The sequence below is a fragment of the Anas platyrhynchos genome, chromosome Z (assembly GCF_047663525.1).
Source record: "Anas platyrhynchos isolate ZD024472 breed Pekin duck chromosome Z, IASCAAS_PekinDuck_T2T, whole genome shotgun sequence".
Lineage (NCBI taxonomy): Eukaryota > Metazoa > Chordata > Aves > Anseriformes > Anatidae > Anas > Anas platyrhynchos.
Genome location: NC_092621.1, coordinates 34301333 through 34320965, shown reverse-complemented (window position 1 = coordinate 34320965; position 19633 = coordinate 34301333). Strand labels below are relative to the sequence as shown.

Below are 19633 nucleotides of genomic sequence, written 5' to 3'. Positions count from 1 at the left end.
TTTCTATTATTTTCAGTATAAATCACCTGAGAAACACATTCCCTGGGTTTTATGAAATAAAGTGACCCCTTTCGTCAGTGTTCACACAACTGCAACTCAAAGATCCCATAAATCTGCCAAGTGAAATGAAGTTATTATGTATGCATTTAAAAGAGATAAAAAGGGTCTGTTTTCCTCTTTATGCCTGCTGCCAGCATTATGCAGAAGTGCACGTGCTTATCCAGGGAGAGTGTGGTGCAGAGGGTTGACCAAAGAGAGAGAAGGAAGAAAGATTCCAGTGTCCATCCTTCACAAAACGTGCCAGAGACTTTAGTCTTCAGACATGCTATAATGAAGCATATCAGTTTAATCCCAGAGTGTGCTCTCAAGTAAGCTGTTGTGTTTGTGGAAATAACTAGTGCAGAGAAACATTTGCTACAATAAAATGTGCAGGAAATATGTGTTTGCACAATGTGCGTCCAGTTTTGTTTCTACTTGTTTGCCAATGATTGCTGACATAATGATGCTGTTTTTCTTCTGAATGCATTTAACCAGACTTTCTCAAAAGCCCATTATTTCTGAGTTGCCAGAAATACATCCAAGGAAAAGGCTGCCCAGGCTCTGCTCTGGCTACTGAATAGAGGCAGCTGAAGTCTTTCTTTGAGTACCCATCTTGCAAATACTGATGGCTTACAGTACCTACCAGTAGTCCATGCCTGGCAAACATGTGAATGCCATTGGAGCTTAACCTCCTCAGTGACATAGTGCTTTTGAAATGGTGATTTTAGTTCCAAAGCCATGGACTTGTCTTTGAAAACTTTATGGTACTCACTGCTACTCTTGACTGCAATTGTTTACATCATTGGGCCCTATGTTATGGACACTATAACATTTTGGGTAGAAATAAGTAAAAAACAAACCAAAACCAAAAACAACGCCAAAACAGTTTTTTTTTTTTTTAATATTAAAAGTTCTCTGGACCAAGTTCTCTACTCTACTGCGGACTCACGCACCTCAGAGACACATCTTGAGACTGAGACAGTGTAAACTGCTGGTTTGAAAACAAGCAGGAAATTGCACAGGAAACTTAAACACTGAGCCTTTATTTATTTATTTATTTATTATTTATTTGTTTTTGAGATGAAAAAACTTGTACACTAATACATTTTATTAGCTCTTAAATAACATCTGTGCTGCCATATAGTATTATATATATGGTTTAGTGTTGTCTGCTTTATATATCACCTCTACAATTTTGGGAGACTACCATAAATAAACAGGCTACTTGCAGTTGAGACCAACGCAATTTTTTTTCTTCCAAATAAGTCATACTTTTATAAAGAAAACTGTAAATTTGAATCTCAAGGAATAGTCAGAAATTTGTTTAATTTATTTTTTAATGTTGAGTAGTGCTGTTAATAATGAATATTTGTTTTAATCCTGATTCAAATTCATTGTGATCTGGTTTTTGCAAAATGTCTAATTTGTGTTTCATTTTCTCTCTCTTTTTCTCTATCTCTTTATCTTTCCCCCTTTCCAACAGTCCTGGTACCTGGGCTAGCTTGGTTCCTTTTCAAGTATCAAACAGGACACCGATCCTGCCGACAAATGTCCCAAATTATGGTTTGAACATAATTGGAGAGCCTTTCCTTCAAGCAGAAACAAGTAACTGAGGGAAAAAAATAAAAGAAAAATTAGAAAAAGGAAAAAAAGAAGACGGGATAAGAGAAGAAACTGAAGAAAGAAGACAAAAATAGACCAGCAATTGCAGCACTTACAATCACTAATTCCCTTATGGTTAAAACTGAAATGACATACAAAGGGTCGATGATATTTCACTAATGGGTAGAATGCAGCCCCTGCTAAGTAGCCTTTGTTATATGAAGTCCGCTGGGAAATAGATGTTCTGTCTCTGACAATATATTTTAACTGACTTTCTAGATGCCTTAATATTTGCATGATAAGCTAGTTTTATTGGTTTAGTATTCTTGTTGTTTACGCATGGGATCACTATTCCTGGTTATCTCACAAAACAAAGGCTAGGCAGCAGCAACAGAGCTGCAGGAGGACAAGGGCTGTGAGCCAGCCATTTTCTCAACACTCTGATTTCTAAATGTTTTAAAAATATGCTCTGTAGCCTTTAGTTATCAGTATGGATTTATTAAACTTTGGCCCTTAACTCAGCATTTTCTAGTGTGTTACCCAGTTTGAAATTTTCAATCAGAATGAACACACAGGCTCTATATAAGAAATGCCTCTATGTAGGTAAAAGTGTTATCTTTTCATGCAACAGAAAAACAAATAAAAAAAATTAAAACAAAACAAAACAAAACAACCCACATGAACTTTTCCCACTAAAGAAACACTTACAGAGGCAAGTGCAATTTAAAAATCATATCTAAGGGGTCATCATTATAAGTCCTTCAGCCCTTGGACTCTAAATTGAGGGGATTAAAAAAAAAAAAATTAAAAATTACTTTGAACAAATTTATTTTTCCCCTCAGTTTTTGAGGGCATTAAAAGGCATTACATCAAGACAAATCATGTCCTTGAGAAAAAGAAATCAATGAAAACACAGCACTTATGTTGGTTTAGCTGCTGCCTCCACAGAGGGGTAGGATTTATTTATTTAAAGTTACTGGTTGCATCAAGAACCCATAGGGTTTATATTTTTCTGTATAATCTGCATCATAGAGACAAAGAGATAGGCAAATCCATGCCACAAGGGCAAAGCTTACTGTTTACAAACTGGTAATACCAGGATGGGGATAAGATTTTATTTAAATAATGCACTCTTAAAGTCCAGTTACAGGGTGCTGAAAACTTGCATGGTGCTTTCAGAAGTTAGCCTTGTTCAACAGATTTCACGTATTGACAGAAATATAATGTGCATGGGCAGAAATTTTGCCTCTATGTCTCTTAAAAAATAATCAATTAAAATACTCTTTCTAGTAATCCTGATTTGCACGAAGATATAATGTCCACATTACGTGCCTTGCCTTGAAATTTAAAAAATTGAAAAAAAAAAAAAAAAAAACACAAAAAAACAAATGAAAAAAAAAAAAACCACATAAAAAACCACACACACACACAAAATGACATCACTACACTTGTTTTGCTGCATTTATTATCATTTTAAATCTTTACCATTTTTATGACAAAATATTTTGTACTCCAGATGGGAAAAAAGTGTGACATCATGGATTTTTTAGACAGTTATATCTTTATCTCACATTTATAAAGCATATCATGGCTGTGTATAGTTGCCGCTTAAGAATTGTAATCGACCAGCAATATTTTCAGTATTTTGGTGTTTTTTTTCTATTAACCTTTCATGTTTTTCATCTTCCAATTAATATTGGGGGGAGGGGATTCAAATTTATACGAATTATGCAATACCAAGTTTTGCCTATGTAGGTAGTGCTTTTAGCTGTATTGGTTATTGTAGGTAAGTACACAGATTTAAAAGAAAAAAAAATAATGTATGCTTTTTTTGTTTGTTTTAATTGACCAAAGTGGGTACTGCTATTTTTGCAGTGTGATGAGGTCCTTTTATGTACTGAGAGATGGACGGGGATTTTTTTTTATACATATATATATATTCTGGGGTGGGTGGGGATGATTTTTAACACTTTACAGTGTAGCTGTGAAGCAGTGCACCCTTAGCCAGGCAAGGGCTGCAAAGCGACTGTTCTGCCTACTGTGACAAACTTTCAAATCGGTTCCCTCTTTTAACTTCCCACCTGGGGTGCAAGCTGAAATCATTTCTGGATTTAAAATATAAATAATGAATTCTGTTGGAGGCAGACTTGACTTGAGGAAATTGTTGTACTTCGAATTTCAAGAGAGACAGAGAGAGACGGAGAGAGGCAGACAGAGAGAGCAGGAGGTCCAGACCCACAGTGAGATGAAGCCTTTCCCACTCTGGCAAATCTACTACATCCTAAAGTGTTCATGTAAGAAGATGTTTTTAAGTTAGAATAGAAAGACATTTGCTTTGTCTAGGAAATGTGTTTAGAGGGCCAAAATCTTTGCTAGCATAACTCCACTGACCAGTTGACTAAGTTGTTCCTGCAGAGAATTTGCCTCCCTTAGCCTGCTTGACTGGTAAATATTCCTTTTTATTTTATGATATTTTTTCCCCTACATCAAAACTATTTTTTTTTTAAACACACAGCATCTGAGTTCCAATCTTCAGCCTGCTCAGACTGTGTCAGACTTTTCTCATGTACTCTCATACAGCAGGTTGGATGGAGAGCTCTGGGCTATAATAGGAAAGGAGCTTCTGAATGGGTGTTATTAGACTGTGGTGTAAATAAAAGTGCATTTCCAGTAAAATCAGAGCTTACAGATTAGTAGTCAGCCTGTTGCTGGAGACACTGGGGATGCTTGTTACATATGGCTCAAGATAAGTTGACCCTTCCTTAAAAGCACATAAATTTTTAAGGTGAAAACAAACATGGAATAGACTTTAAATGGGATATCCTGGTGGGACAGTTCAGCCCTTTGTTGTTGTCTCTGCCTTTCGGAGGTTTGCCTATTGTGGCGCAGCTCCAGCAAGAGCCACTCCATGGAGTGCTGGGTATCAGCAGACCTCATCGTTAGCCAGCACATGGCTGCTTGTGAGGTGGTGGTGGTGGCACATCCTCTTGTCTCCAGCAGGACACTGCAGGAGAAACTTACATAGCCAGGACATGGAAGGATACTGAGACAGAAGCTGTAGAAAAGCAAATCCTGAAAATTTATCTATAGCTAAGGTGGAAAAAAAAAAATCAAAAATAAAAAAAATCAAAAATCAATTGTACATTGCTCTCTTTCTGAGCCCTATAAAAAGTGAATTAATTCCCTAAGTACATGACTATTAAGACTAGCTGAAATGTAGTTGACCCACCCAGGGCATACTCAGGTTCTGGCCTGGTAACATTAACTATGATATTGCCTTTTCTGCTCACCACTGATATTGAGCAGTTCAGGATCTGAGGTGTCTGCACGTGCTCTGTCCCTTGTCATTAGCAGAGTGTCCCACTTAAGGTTTTAATAGCACACCAGAATGAAACTGAAGCAAGTTCAGACTGAATTTACAAAATAGTCACAAGAATGATTACCTTTGTAGAAAGAAGGATGCCCTTAACTGAGCTTTTCTATTTCTGGCCTCTTGTATGAAAACATTAAATTTACAGATGCAATATTTTTAAAATCAAACTCCTTCCGTGGGAATGAATTGGTTTTGTTTTGCAATTGTGGGTTTTTTAAATGTCTCTCTGATAGAAAATTCTGGTTTGAAGAGACTTCTCATTTATGTTTTTTTTTTATTTTTCAAGCTCAGCAGTCAAATGATTGAGATAACACTGAGAACTCAAATCCAGTCTCTGGCCTCCTCCTTCACCAGGAAGTGTATTCTGACTAAATCAAGCCACCCCGTTCTATGTGCACTGTTCTGCCTTTATTAAGTTGCTTTGCAGCCCTGGCCTCATGGCTGTGCCACTGAAGTGTGTTCCCCCTGGAGTGACATGAACGTTTGAGGCTTGACTAAGGGAAAAAAAAAGGCAGTGAAGGAGACTGTACATAAAGACATGGCAAAATTATTAATTATAGCAATATAGTTGTGGGGTGAAGTTCAGGTGGGCAGCTCCATTGAAAATATGTGAATGAATTTATGAAGCTGCAAGTAGCGAGAAGAAAGGAGGATCTTCTGAATGAACCGCCTACCTTGTAGACAGTAATTTGTACACTGTATAGTTTTGTTAAGATTTTTTTTTTTTAATTAAAATACCCTTGTTTGTAAAGCTAACTTTTAACAATTATAATGGAAATATATGTCATTTCCATTTTTAAAGTAAACAAGAATATTCCTTGTTTGGAAACTGGACTTGGGTTAAAACTCTCCAGTTTCTTAATTTATATGCTAAAAAAAAATAAAATCTGTCCATGTTAGCAGTTATTTCACAGATTCCTGTGCTTGAAAAGCATAGGTTACTAATCCTTTAAAAATGTAAATGGAGAAAAGTTATATTTTATGAAGGTTATTTTGTTGTATTTAGTATTGGAAAAGTTGGTTTTCAGAGCATTTCAAAATGTTGGAAGCACCACTGTCTTTTTATTAGTATATATGGCCTTTAGCAAAAGTTTTTGTGATTGTTACATGATGGTATTTAAGATTAGGTTCACAGAGCAATTCAGGATAGGCAGAGAATAAAAACAGTACTTACGTCTCACATAGCTGTGTCCTCAGGGAGCAGAATTTTGGATTTGCAACTTGTAGCTTCATAAGGACTTAATGAGAGAGATTGCACAAGGACATACTCAGCTGTGACACCGGAGTGTGTTCTGTACCTAAATCTAAATTATATTTACTGTGTGAGATTATGAAGGCTGCAGAAAGTTATCCCATATTCAGTGTACAGTATTCACATTTAATGAAACAACTCTCTAATGTTGCTGGCAGTAAGGTCCCAAGCATGACATTCAATATAGTTTATATGATCCTGTCAAGGTCTTTTGTTGACATTAACCAGCTGCATGCTCCTGGACTTTTTTATTGGGTTTCTATAGAAAACTTAAGAAAAGAATAAAAAAAAAAAGAAAAAAAAGAAAAAAAAAGAAAAAAAAAGAGTAAAATCGTATGCAGGCTAATAAAGTTAAACAGGAAAAGCTCAAAATTGAATGTTCTACTCCACACTGAAGGAGCTGAAAACTGTCTCCTTATTTGCACTTTCTGCTAGTTTCCCCTGTTTTTTCTAATTCCTCAAAATTGTGTGGGTGTGGTGGAGCACTGCAGTTGGAGGATAACACGGACCACTGATTTTGCCCTTTAACCCTGCACAATGACCTTTGCATCAGCCAAACTTATTGCCATGACAACTCTTTGTACTGTTTCCATGCCACAGCTCTGTTGGTCACATTGTTAATAGTAAAGGGGACAAGTCGGGAGACGGTCAATTTTTACATTTTTTGTTGCAATTTTTTCTTCAGTGGTTGTAAGTAGTTTTTTTTTTTTTTTTTTTTTTTTTTTAATGAAAGGGTTCACTAGTTATTACTCTTTAGAAATATCTGTGTGTTGCAATTCAAATGTATGTTGAATTTGTGAAAAGGTCTTCAGTGCCACTAGCATTGTGATATTCTAGAATAAGCCTTTCATACTTTTATTGCATGATACAGTAACAGTAAAACAAAAGGTGGCCTAAATAAATGGAAAGCAGTGTGAGCTAGTGACACTAAAGCCAGTCTTTGTATTACTGTATTTTTGACAGAAATGGTTTCGAAAACTGTGCTACAGGGACTGATGTGGCAAATGTATCTCTATATGCAGAAAGAAGGTTTTTAAGAAGTATGGCTTATTATGCATTCTTCATTGAGGGCATTGAAGTTGCATGGACTGATAAAAGTTGATGCAAAACGAGAAAGAAACAAAAACCAGCAAAATGTTTACCAAAAAAACTCAAACAAATGAGCAGTGCCTGTTCAATTTCACAGTCTCTGTTGAGTTCAGTTGTAAATATGTTTCAGATAACATTTTCTTCTTCAAAAAAAAAAATAAATCTCTACAACATTGTAGAATGTGAGGGGTTCCTCAAGTCCCAGGCATAGGCTTCTCAAGAGCTGCATTAGATTATGTCTTCATCAAGCTGTTAATTTGTGCTTATATCATATAGAACTTTTAGCAAACTGGGCAGAGACACCCCATCTCAATGATATTTCTCTGAGAACAACTTTTGTAGGGCTGTGTGTTTCTTTAGATACATTTAGTACAACTGTAGGTGACAAGTAGTCAGTTATTGCTTGCTAGCTACACACCAGGGTTGATCCATTTTAAAACTTTTGGCATTTTTCCCCATACTGTAGGCCATAAATCCTGAAGGTTACATTTTAATTAAAAAGTAGGTATGTGCACAATCCTTGTGTAACGAACCTTTACTTGTGAGATGCATTACAGTACAACTACTTAATTTTGGAACTAAGGCCCTCTGGCATCAGACCTGATTTTAGCCTGAGTGTTAACAAAGGTTTTTATTGTGCCTGGTTGGAGGATAATAATGTTCTTTTTGGTACTTTTTTTTTTTTTTTTTTCCTTTTTAGGTTACAAATGAACTCAACTGCCACAAGTTTTAAACTGGTGTAAATCAAGCTTGACTTAATGTGATTGTTACTGTTATATCCAGCCTATACTGCTAGCAGCTGCTCATACTGCAGTCAATTACTGGAAGCGGATATATTTCCTATGCAAAAACTGTTTAAACAATAAAAATGAGCTATGCTACAGGCCCTGGTCTCATGTTTTCTTTTCTATCTCTGAGAATGGTAATTAGCAATATTTTAGAAACTAACCTTGCACCTCGTACCCTGGCAACATGGCACAACTTAAGAAGTTCTGTGTATACTTAGGTTAGATTTAACATATCTGTTTGCATAGATAGCTATTGACTTAGTAGTTATGCTGAAAAAAAGGAAGACAACAGTACCAAAGAGAATCTGATAATCATCTCAATTAAAAAGCTCATAGTTTGTTTTTGTCATAACATTTTACCAACTCAAGTAATTATACAGGTGACCTGAACTGCTTCTCTTGCACTGTAAGATTGAACATGATCAGGAGACCTTTTTTTTGTTTTGTTTCAAAGTATCAAAGACTTGTGAGAGACAATTCATAAATCTTCAATATCTTTACAGTCTTCTTGAAAACACTTTCGTTAAATACAGATAGAAATATTCAAACTTCCCAAAATTATTTGCATTTTTCCTTATTTTAGTAAACTTTGCTTTGGGCCAAATTCTTTGAAAATTACAAAAGAATTCTGTTTCATAAGTGTGAATAGGGGATGCTTCACTCAGCTCGTGTTCCTAGAAATGCATTGTTTTAATTTTACCCAGTTGGGAACCCATATTCCAGTAGTATTAGTCATTAAGCACTATGAATATGTTCAGGAGATGACTGACTGGATCACAGCATAAGGGCTAAAATTAGATTATATAAAAACCTTAAAATTTGGCTGCACAGTGAAGCTAAACAACTCTCCACCTACTTTGATAAAAATATTCTACATGTTCAAGAGTATAAGCTTTATCCAGTTTTGACCATTAGTATGCAAAATGTGACACCATTGTCTATTAAATTAACTAATTTATATGAAAATGTTTTGTGCAAGGCCTTGCAAAACAAATTGTCAGGCACTGAAGTTTGAAAATTTTACCAATTTGTACCACGAGAGTTCACTTTAACGCTGTTATTTGGATGTGGTTTTGAAGATTATGTCCAATGTGCCATGTCTAAAACTACAGAACAGAAGACTTTCCTGCATAACTCACAGATGCTTCAAAGCCGGAACTGCAATAGCATGCTGAAGATATTGCAGTGTCTTGCCCTAGAACACCAAGATACAAAGAGCTGGGAAGACAGAACACAAAGACCATGACTTGCAATTCCATAGTGAGGGTGTACTGAGCAGGAAAGCTCTTGGTTCAGACCTTTTTACTTTCTTATTTGCTAAGAGTATGAGATGAAGTGGACAAACAATAGATGCACTGTTGTTCAATTAATTAATTAATTAACTAAGTTACTCCAGTGTTATTTTTGTATGCTTTCCCATGAGCTTAAAAATGAGAATGGAAAAAGAACAGAAATCTTACCAACATAACTTAATGCATGGGTAAGGAACAAAGTAAAAATGTGCAGTTCCACCTCACAGTATTTTTGTCCCTTTAAGTCATTACATTATTTTTGCTGCATATGAGTTTATTTTTGAGTATCATTTTTCTTTTTGTTCTGGTTATTGAACTAAGTTTGCACACTATACTTTTTGCTCAATCAGCTCCTGTCTGGGTATCCAGAGAGCAAAGCTGGAAACAAAACAAACATACTTCCTGCTTCTTGTTGGTGAGTTTGGGCCCATTGGCTTCCATTTCCCTGGGGATGAAAGCACTTAGTGCTGGGAAACCCTGGGGAGTGGTAAGAATCTGAGTCATACTTGTGAGTGTCTATGAAAAGAAGGTTACTGAATGCTCAGGACTGAATGAAATTTTGTCTGCACTTCACTGAAGGAACAAAAGGCTCATCACTGCTATCCAGGTAACTCTCATTCTCCTCACATCCCCACTTAAAAGATCAGCAGCCTTTTCTTTCTGGTAGGGTAACTGCAGGATTGTTTTATACATGGCATATCTTTATCACCTTCAGGAGCAACAGAACTGTGCCCACTGAGACTTAACTACAATAAACAAACGGAGTGAATCAATTTAGAGGGCATTACTTGCAAAATATGGAGCTTTAAACATATGGGAGATGGTGATGGCAACAGTCCTTCATCTCAAGCTTGACTTGCATTTGACTTCTGCACATGCTGCTATGCAGAACCAGAGCAGAACCTACTGCCTAAGGGGGGGGGGGGGGGGGGGGGGGGATAAACCTGCTCCTCTAGGAGTCTGATCTTAAGCCATTGGGGTCGATGAAATCTTTCAGATATTTTATTTTTTTATTATTATTTTTTAAGAATGATTGGACCAGGCCCACATTGCTGGCAAAGCACATTAATTTAGGTGAACGTGGCTTTCCAGGTCTTAACATGTGTGTTGTTGTTGTTGTTGTTTTAAAGTGGGTGCCTTGGGGTGAAAGGAGGTGTTCAAAGAAGAACGTAACTGTTTCTGCTTGCTAAGCTGATATTCACTACTAAAACAATGGTCTCCATTGACTATATTTAGCTGCACTGCAGGCTGCCAAAACCAGCACACATTGCTGTGGGCAGACAAGCAAGTCTAACACACAATGGGACTGGAGCAGGGATAAAAGCTGTATCTCCCCATAAGTGACAATTCAAGCATTGCAGCCCTGTGAGGCTGGAACCATATCAACTGTAAGCAGCTGTCTATTCAACTTTCAAAAATTCTCTGATCAGATAATTACTGATGTTTCAAGAAACAAACTGTGCCCCCAGTTAGACCCCTGAAATGCCTCTGAATTCAAAGAGGTCACACAAAGGTAAGTGAGGGCTTTAGTACTTAAACACTTTTCAGACATAATTCTGGTTGTAAAACACCTCTCTCCTAAATTATTGGAGACTGAAATATTTCCTTCAGTGTAATTTTCCTCAGCAGTATATTGAAAACTGTCACACTTCCTTACAGTGGATTTCCTTCATAGTTCAGAAAACCCAGGCCTGTGAAAAACCCTTAGAAGTTGAGCACATTTTTCTATTTCATGGAGATAAGAATAACAAGATAAGGGTTTGGGCTTTGGTTTGTTTCTTTGTTTTAGGTAGATCAATCTTGCTGCCCATCTTTCAAAATAATGTGATGATAGAATTCACTTTACACATAATATCTGAGATGCCTTATGTATTCCGGTTTGTGTTGGTTTTGAATAGGAAAGGAGGACACATACCACAATAGCCATAAAATATACTTAGAAAATAAATATAACATGATACCCCACATAGTCATCAGCTCAAGTCTTGTAAAGGTTCTTCGGAGACTAATGATCGTGGCAGGACCCAGTGCCGGTGTGAGCATCAGCACAGCAAGGAGATTCCTATTAACCTTCTATAAACGATTCAGATCTGTCTGTGAAGCTGTAAACCTTAGTTTGTCCATGCCATGAACACATAAGTGTTAATACAAACTTCCAGGGTTCCTGTGGCTAAAGTCACAGTGACAGAAAGTGAGTAAGCTGTCCTGAAGCTTCACTGGTACTGCAGAATTACACACTTAGTGGGTTGCACGTGAATAGCATTATTTGTAAAAGTGAGTTAAGGTTGTTAATGAACCAGCTATAACACCACCCAGACACAAGCATACTGATCATTTCTCAGAGTGCTAATTCTGCATTCAGAGTGTGGTTTAGCAAACAGTAGCCTGCCTGTTGATTAGGTGATATTTCCCTTATTTATGTTCTATAGTTATATGAACACTGCTTTTCTAAGTCACCAGTCAAACACATTTTCACTGTAAAATAAAAAGAAAAAGCATTCATTATTACATGATTCCATCACCTTTCCTGCTGAGCCCACACAAGTACTTCTGAATACTTTTGGACTAAATTTGTCTAATATTCAGGCTCTCCTGAAGTTTCTTGTTTCACACATTTTTTTTTTCCCCTTTGCATTGGGTTCTCCAGTATATTATTCTAAGCTTCAGGATTATAGCAACAAATCTTTTTTCAACTTTCTCCTTACACTGTTGCTGTTCACATCCATGTTCAGCTCTTTCTCAGCTGTTTATAAACATACTGTTTTCTTGCATTCACAAAGAAAAAATTCTCCACAGTTTTTTCCTTTTGAAGGTTTATTAAAACTTCAATGCCACTCTGGCTGCTTAGTGGCTTTCATATACAGGTTCTTCTGCTCAGAGAAATTTTCTTTAAAAAAATGAAAAAAGTTCTTAAATGGTTCCCTACATTGTCAGAATCAGTTCTGAATATCCATTCAAGGAGGAAACAAAGCAAAAGAAACAAACAAGCTCCCCAACTTTTATAAAGCCAAGTAAAGGTACATGGAGAATTTTCAGAAAGTAGAGGAATGCTTGAAAACTTCTGCATTTAAGGTTCATTTATAAAAGTAAGTGAATGTCTCATGTTTTCTCATAGGCCTGGCTTCTGGTGCAATCTTTCATATCCACACAACATCCTTGGCCAGCACCTGAGCCCTAGCTGTGCCTTGCATACTGTGGTCAGCAAATACTCCATCCCAGACCTCAGAATTTGCACAAGCTTAAAATATTAGTGTGGACCCAGGATGAACTAATGCACTTCAGAGGATGTGAAAGTGAGTTCAGCTGGTCATCTCGTTAAAAGTAGCCAAAATCAGATTGTCACCTGTTAGACCATCTTTGCCTAGTGTCTCTGGACATGTTAATCTAGCGCCAAATAAGGCTGAAAATCCAGTTGTGGCTATCAAGCTTCTTCTGCTCAAAACACCAAAGAGCCATTGGGTGTCAGCAAGTCCAGACTGGAGTACCATTATGAAGGTTTGGCAGAGCTTGCTGTGGGTGGCACGCTTCTCTGGGCTACTGTCTTTCAGTCTGTAGTCATAAGAAAACCTGCAGGTGCTGTGAAAGGCAATTAAGTAAAACAAACTTACTGTCAACAGGCTTTAATTCACTATATTACTTTCATTAGAAAAATAATTCAGGGGTCCAAAATAATGAAAAAAATGTTATTTAAATGTATCTGGTGTTTTCATTAAAAAAAAAAAAAAAAAGTGGAATAGGGAGGATAAACTGAGTGACACAATGTTCACCCTTTGGTAACTAGAAATACATGTATTTTATTTTCCTATCACACCGTTAGTCTTCTAACACTTCTGTACAGGCCTGCCAAGTTTCATGTTGAGCAACAATGTGAGGAACAGCAAGATCCGCTAAAAGAACATGAGTTATTTCCCTTTAACATTTAATAGATGTGTTGAGAGTCACAGGAGGATCATATTGGGACAAGACAGAAGTCTTGCTCTGTGGTCACGGAGGAAATTTTCAAGGCTGAGCACATCATCCCACTATGAGACACCAAAATTCTGTGTCCCCTCAAGCTCTCCTCCACCTTTTCCCTCTTCAAATTCCAGAAGCACCATTTCTGTAGATCAGTAGCTATGCCAAGGTACCACTGCATCAAGAGCCTGTCTTCAGCCTGACTTAAATTTAGCTGACCAGGAGAGGTTGGATATGCTGAGCTCTTTTTTCTCCTGTCCAAGAGAAGACCTGGCCTGTGCAAAAAATTATCCCAGAAAGATTCGGTTGTCTCATTATTACAGTTTCAGATCAAGGTATGTGTTCTGCCATGGTTACACTTAACTGCAGTCTTTAACAGTGTTTACTATATAAATAATGGCTGAAGGTTTGAAGTAGCCGTATCTGTGGCTTGTAAGACTTAGGGCATTTTGTGCTGAAGAGGCAGCCAAACTGTTGATAAGATTGCAGGTGGAAATGGTTTCATTTTTACATGTTTGGTCCAGGGGTACAATGAGAGGGAGAAGGACTTCACAAACATTGTTGATTAATGCTCGTAAACAAAACCTCTCTGAGGGGCCTTGTTAGATAAGGCTAGAGGAATGGGTCCAATGTCTGCTGACCTTTCCTGGCAGAATCTGGCAAGGGAAAAATTACTAGAGGGTGAGCACGTTATAAGGTGAAATTAAGCTTCTGACTGTATTTGTCTAGCACTTACAGTAAAACTGTGTAAGGGGAATAAGTTACAAAAATTAAGGAAGGACAGGTACTCAAGGGCGATGTTACCTTGAAACAGCTGGCTGTTCCCTTAGATGTGCATTGCCTTGGAGCCAGGCTCAATGCTCCAGCCACTGCTGCAGGCGACCAGTCTCCCACGGTGAGAGAACAGAGGTGGGAGCTGGGCTGAGGAGCTCGCACCAGGATGGGCTTGCACTCTGTGCCTGGCAGAGTTCCTCAGTGGTTGTTGCTGTATCTGGCATTATGTTGTTGTACCACAAACTCCGCAGGTGATTAAAAAAATACTGAAAGCAGTCTGTGAGAAAAAGTCTCATTACTGTCCTCTCCCTCCACCTTTGTGTACTGACACCAAACTGATATGCTTTGTCCATGGTCTCGCCTGCTTCTCTTCAGGTAAACCAATGATACCTGTGCAGTGTAGGGAAGAATAAAAAATCTGTCTTAAAATACCTGGCCATGTCCCAAAGGGCAGGGATCAACCCAGAATCATTTTCAATTACTGTTAGTGAAGCACACAGCATGGTGCTGGAGATTGTAAGTTCACTCAGACACAAAAGCCACTGAAGTGTTTTCATTAAAAAGATCAGTCCTTGAAACCAGTACCATTTGGAGGCTTTACTTAGGGAGCATGAGAGTGAGCTTTGAAGATAAAATGTCATTTTTTCTAAATGGTCTCATGTTTTGGTGCCCATTTTATTACTGATGTGGGATGAAATGACTGGAAAGGTCTTTTTGTCTTTTCATCATCCCTTTTTTGTGGTTCTGCAAGCAGAAATTTTCTATTTTCTATTTTATATGAGCTTCACACTAAATTACATATGTGTGAGCTGCCGCAAGGCTTTATGTGTGCCTGGGGGGAGGCAGGTAGGCACCTTGGGAAAAGCACGGCAGTTGGAAACAGTCAGCGCACAACTTGTCTCCAGCCATTCACTCTACATCTTCTTCCATGCAGATTCTCTGGGGAGTTTTCAGTCAATGGCCAGTAAAACTTGGAAGCTACAGGAAGATGTGTTCTGTCAGTTTATCTTGGTGATGTTGGGCTGGCAGTTGACATGATATTTGTGATACACTTTATGTGTATCACCGAGGGTTTACCTGGCAGTCCTCTCAGCATTGTGGGGTCCATTAAATGCTGATTCCTGAATATGTTTTTTAAATGAAGTCTTTAATAGTTGGTTTTTAACATTCCAACATCTTAGTTTCTGTACAATCAAATACAATACCATCAGTATTCTTCATATGGTTTACATTTTTAGCTGATGGGAACATTAGCAGGCAACTGCAGCTTACAGAATTCCTGCTCAAAATATCAGACACTGATATTTCTAGGTGTCCTTACTGATATAACAAAGAAACAATTATTATAAACTTAATCCATATTTCTGGAAGAAGAATGTTTTGGGTCTTCTCACACAAGTCCTTTTCACTGTATTTGATGTAGATAAGCAGTGCTTTCTTTACACAGAAGTCATTCGACCACATTAACAGAGATGCAACACATCATTTCCTTCAAACTAGAGTATTCTAGGTAGAATGAAGGAATCAAAAACACTTCCTATACAGGCCAAGCTTCCTTGCAAGTAAGTAAAACATTCACCCATTTGCTTTGGCTTCTAGCACTAGTCTGCTTGGTTGTTACTTTATATATAGGATCACCTTGCTTCCTGCAACTTTTCTTGATTAAGCAGAAGGTCAGTCTTAGGTTTGAAATTAATATAAGGATACGATTTCCAGTGATGTCATCACCTCAGCAGTTGTAAGAAGAAATATTCTTCTTTGACCTTCAGAGGAAATATTGATGATTCCTGCCTCTGAACCACAGGTTATAGGCTTTGCACTGCTAAAATATTAGATTACTTTTTTACTGCTGAAGCTGCATCTCTAGAGAGTAACTTGGGAGAGAGCAAAAATAACTTGAAGATAACTTGAGCTGACTTATTTCCCATGCTTGATACTTAGGGCAAAGATAAAAATTCATCTGTAAAATACATTACTCAGTACCTGGAAGAGGGGGCTGAGCTGTCTGATCTAATATAAATGTCTCATTGCCTTTGCAATACAGCACTGGAAACATTGAACTCTACATCCTGGAATAATTGGAAAAGGGAGAAAAATATCCAAAAGTGAAGGTTTGCTTACTATTTGTTGATATTGATTTGCTGTTTCTCACCTTTTGTATTAAATTCTCTTTTTCTTCAGCTATTTCACTGTTGTTGATAAGCTGGTGGGTAAAAATATTTTTCAGCCATAGGAAATATCAAATAATCTGATTGTTGCTGTTTCCTGACACATTTTTGTGTCATTATTACAGTTCACCGCAATTTTGAAGATACATTCAGAAACCATGTTGAATGCCTTTGCTCATTTGTTATAATTCTGCACTGATATATATAATCATGAAAAAAAAAAAGTTCTAAAAAGTATAGATTCATTGAATGTGTTTAAAAGAAAAAAGCTCAAGAGTTGTGCATCTGATGGCAAGGCAACTCACAAGTGACTCTGAACCAACTTTAAAATAAAAAGTGTCCCAGAAAATGATGTGTGCTGCAGCTTAATAGCTGTTCCAAGAGTGCAAAAGTAGTAACTTAGTGTTAATACTAAAGGCAATAATAAGTTTGTGTTGTCTCTGCAGGTCAAGCACCATAAAACACTGCTGTCAAAAAAGTGTGCGTTTCAAACATGGCTGATTTGACCTTTGCAGAGAACAAGGAAGGCAGAGGAGACACTTGTTGCTCTTGCCTGATGCTTCTCCATTGTTACTACCTGACAAGAACTGCACAAGACACGCACCTTTTCCTTTTATATGAAACCCACCTTCTGCCTTGTTGCACCACTACATGATCAGTAGTTTTTTGTTTCTATTTCTTGGACACAGATACCTTAGGGTTGTTACATTGTTAATCATTCATTCAGTTGTCTGTCATCATGATCAATATCATTTATTGCTTGGCTGAGCATTTGTCTCTTATTGGTGTTCATCAACATCTGTGGGTTATAGAGAAAAAATTAAATGTAGTACCAAGCTATGGGATTTCTACCTGAATATGTCTGGACCTTGAAGTGTACCTAAGACAGACAAGACAGAGTTAAATTTCTGTGTTGTCCTTTGTCCTTTCCATTCTCCTTTATCTGTTAGTTGTATTTGTCTGCTGAGATCAGAAACAATCTGTTTTTTCTCTCCCTCCCCCCCCAAGGGTACACCTGTGCTGTAACTTACCTAGTGAATTATACATGTATATCCCCAACTAAGGCCTCTGGACGCTACTAAGAAAAGAAAAGAAAAGAAAAGAAAAGAAAAGAAAAGAAAAGAAAAGAAAAGAAAAGAAAAGAAAAGAAAAGAAAAGAAAAGAAAAGAAAAGAAAAGAAAAGAAAAGAAAAGAAAAGAAAAGAAAAGAAAAGAAAAGAAAAGAAAAGAAAAGAAAAGAAAAGAAAAGAAAAGAAAAGAAAAGAAAAGAAAAGAAAAGAAAAGAAAAGAAAAGAAAAGAAAAGAAAAAAGAAAAGAAAAGAAAAGAAAAGAAAAGAAAAGAAAAGAAAAGAAAAGAAAAGAAAAGAAAAGAAAAGAAAAGAAAAGAAAAGAAAAGAAAAGAAAAGAAAAGAAAAGAAAAGAAAAGAAAAGAAAAGAAAAAAGAAAAGAAAAACAAGAGAAAAGAAAAAAGAAAAGAAAAACAAACAACTGAACACAGTGCTAGAGGTGTGGCCTCATCAGAGCAAAGTACACGGGTTCAATCACTTCCCTAGCCCTTCTGGCCATGCTGTTTCTTATACAAGCCAGGATGCTTGTGGGACCCAGGGTGCCCTGAGCTGGAGGACCAGGACGGTGGGGATGACAAACTCCCAACCGACCCTGAACGTGTGCGGGATTTGCTACTCCACCTGGATCCCTACAAGTCCATGGGTCCGGATGGGATTCATCCCCGGGTGCTGAAAGAGCTGGCGGACGTCATCGTGGAACCTCTCTCAATTATTTTTCAACGATCCTGGGAATCTGGAGAGGTCCCAGTAGACTGGAAGCTGGCAAATGTTGTGCTGATTTTCAAGAAGGGTCAGAAAGAAGACCCTAACAATTACAGGCCTGTCAGTCTCACGTCAGTGCCTGGTAAAATCATGGAGAAGATGGTTCTTGAACTTATTGAGGCGCACCTGGGGGACAAAGCAGTCATTGGTCCCAGCCAGCATGGGTTTGTGAAGGGTAGGTCCTGCCTAACTAACCTGATTTCCTTTTATGATAAGATCACCCGTATGGTGGACCAAGGGAAACCAGCTGATGTGATTTTTTTGGACTTCAGCAAGGCTTTTGACACGGTTTCCCATAGGATCCTACTGGACAAAATGTCCACCATACAGCTAAATAAAAACATCATACGATGGGTGAGCAATTGGCTAACGGGCAGGGCCCAAAGGGTTATGGTAAATGGGGCTGCGTCAGGCTGGCGGGCGGTCACCAGTGGGGTCCCTCAAGGCTCCATTTTAGGGCTGGTACTTTTCAATATTTTTATAAATGATCTGGATGTAGGAATAGAAGGTATTTTGAGCAAGTTTGCTGATGACACCAAACTTGGAGGAGTTGTGGACTCTGTTGAGGGTGGAAAGGCCTTGCAGAGGGATCTGGATAGGTTGGAGAGCTGGGCGATCACCAACTGCATGAAGTTCAATAAGAGCAAGTGCCAGGTCATGCACCTGGGACGGGGAAACCCTGGCTGCACGTACAGACTGGGCAATGAGACGCTGGAGAGCAGCCTAGAAGAGAGGGATCTGGGGGTCGTGGTAGACAGCAAGTTGAATATGAGCCAGCAGTGTGCCCTGGCAGCCAGGAGGGCCAACCGTGTCCTGGGGTGCATCAAGCACGGCATCGCTAGTAGGTCAAGGGAGGTGATTGTCCCGCTCTACTCTGCACTGGTGCGGCCTCACCTCGAGTACTGTGTGCAGTTCTGGGCACCACAGTATAAAAAGGACATGAAACTGTTGGAGAGTGTCCAGAGGAGGGCTACGAAGATGGTGAAAGGCCTGGAGGGGAAGACGTACGAGAAACGGCTGAGGGCACTGGGCCTGTTCAGCCTGGAGAAGAGGAGGCTGAGGGGAGACCTCATCGCAGTCTACAACTTCCTCGTAAGGGGGTGTCGAGAGGCAGGAGACGTTTTCTCCATTAAAACCAGTGACAGGACCCGCGGGAACGGGGTTAAGCTGAGGCAGGGGAAATTTAGGCTTGACTTCAGGAGGGGGTTCTTCACAGAGAGAGTGGTTGCACACTGGAACAGGCTCCCCAGGGAAGTGGTCACTGCACCGAGCCTGTCTGAATTTAAGAAGAGATTGGACTGTGCACTTAGTCACATGGTCTGAACTTTTGGGTAGACCTGTGCGGTGTCAAGAGTTGGACTTGATGATCCTTAAGGGTCCCTTCCAACTCAGGATATTCTATGATTCTGATTCTATGCTGTTGGCCTTCTTGGCCACCTCAGCACACTGCTGGCTCATATTCAGCTGACTATCA

At 38.5% G+C, this 19633-nt stretch overlaps 1 protein-coding gene across 12 annotated transcripts in view; it reads left to right on the top strand.

Annotated features, from left to right (window-relative positions):
• The window catches only part of NFIB (nuclear factor I B), a 188242-nt gene extending 180004 nt beyond the window's left edge, over window positions 1-8238 (top strand). For all 12 annotated transcript variants that reach the window (XM_072031740.1, XM_072031741.1, XM_072031745.1 and 9 more), the window contains one exon: window positions 1523-8238. In XM_072031740.1, coding sequence (XP_071887841.1) covers window positions 1523-1652 — 130 coding nt within the window. In that variant the 3' untranslated portion in view covers window positions 1653-8238. The remainder of the gene's footprint in view (window positions 1-1522) is intronic.
• The last annotated feature ends 11395 nt before the right edge of the window (window positions 8239-19633 follow it).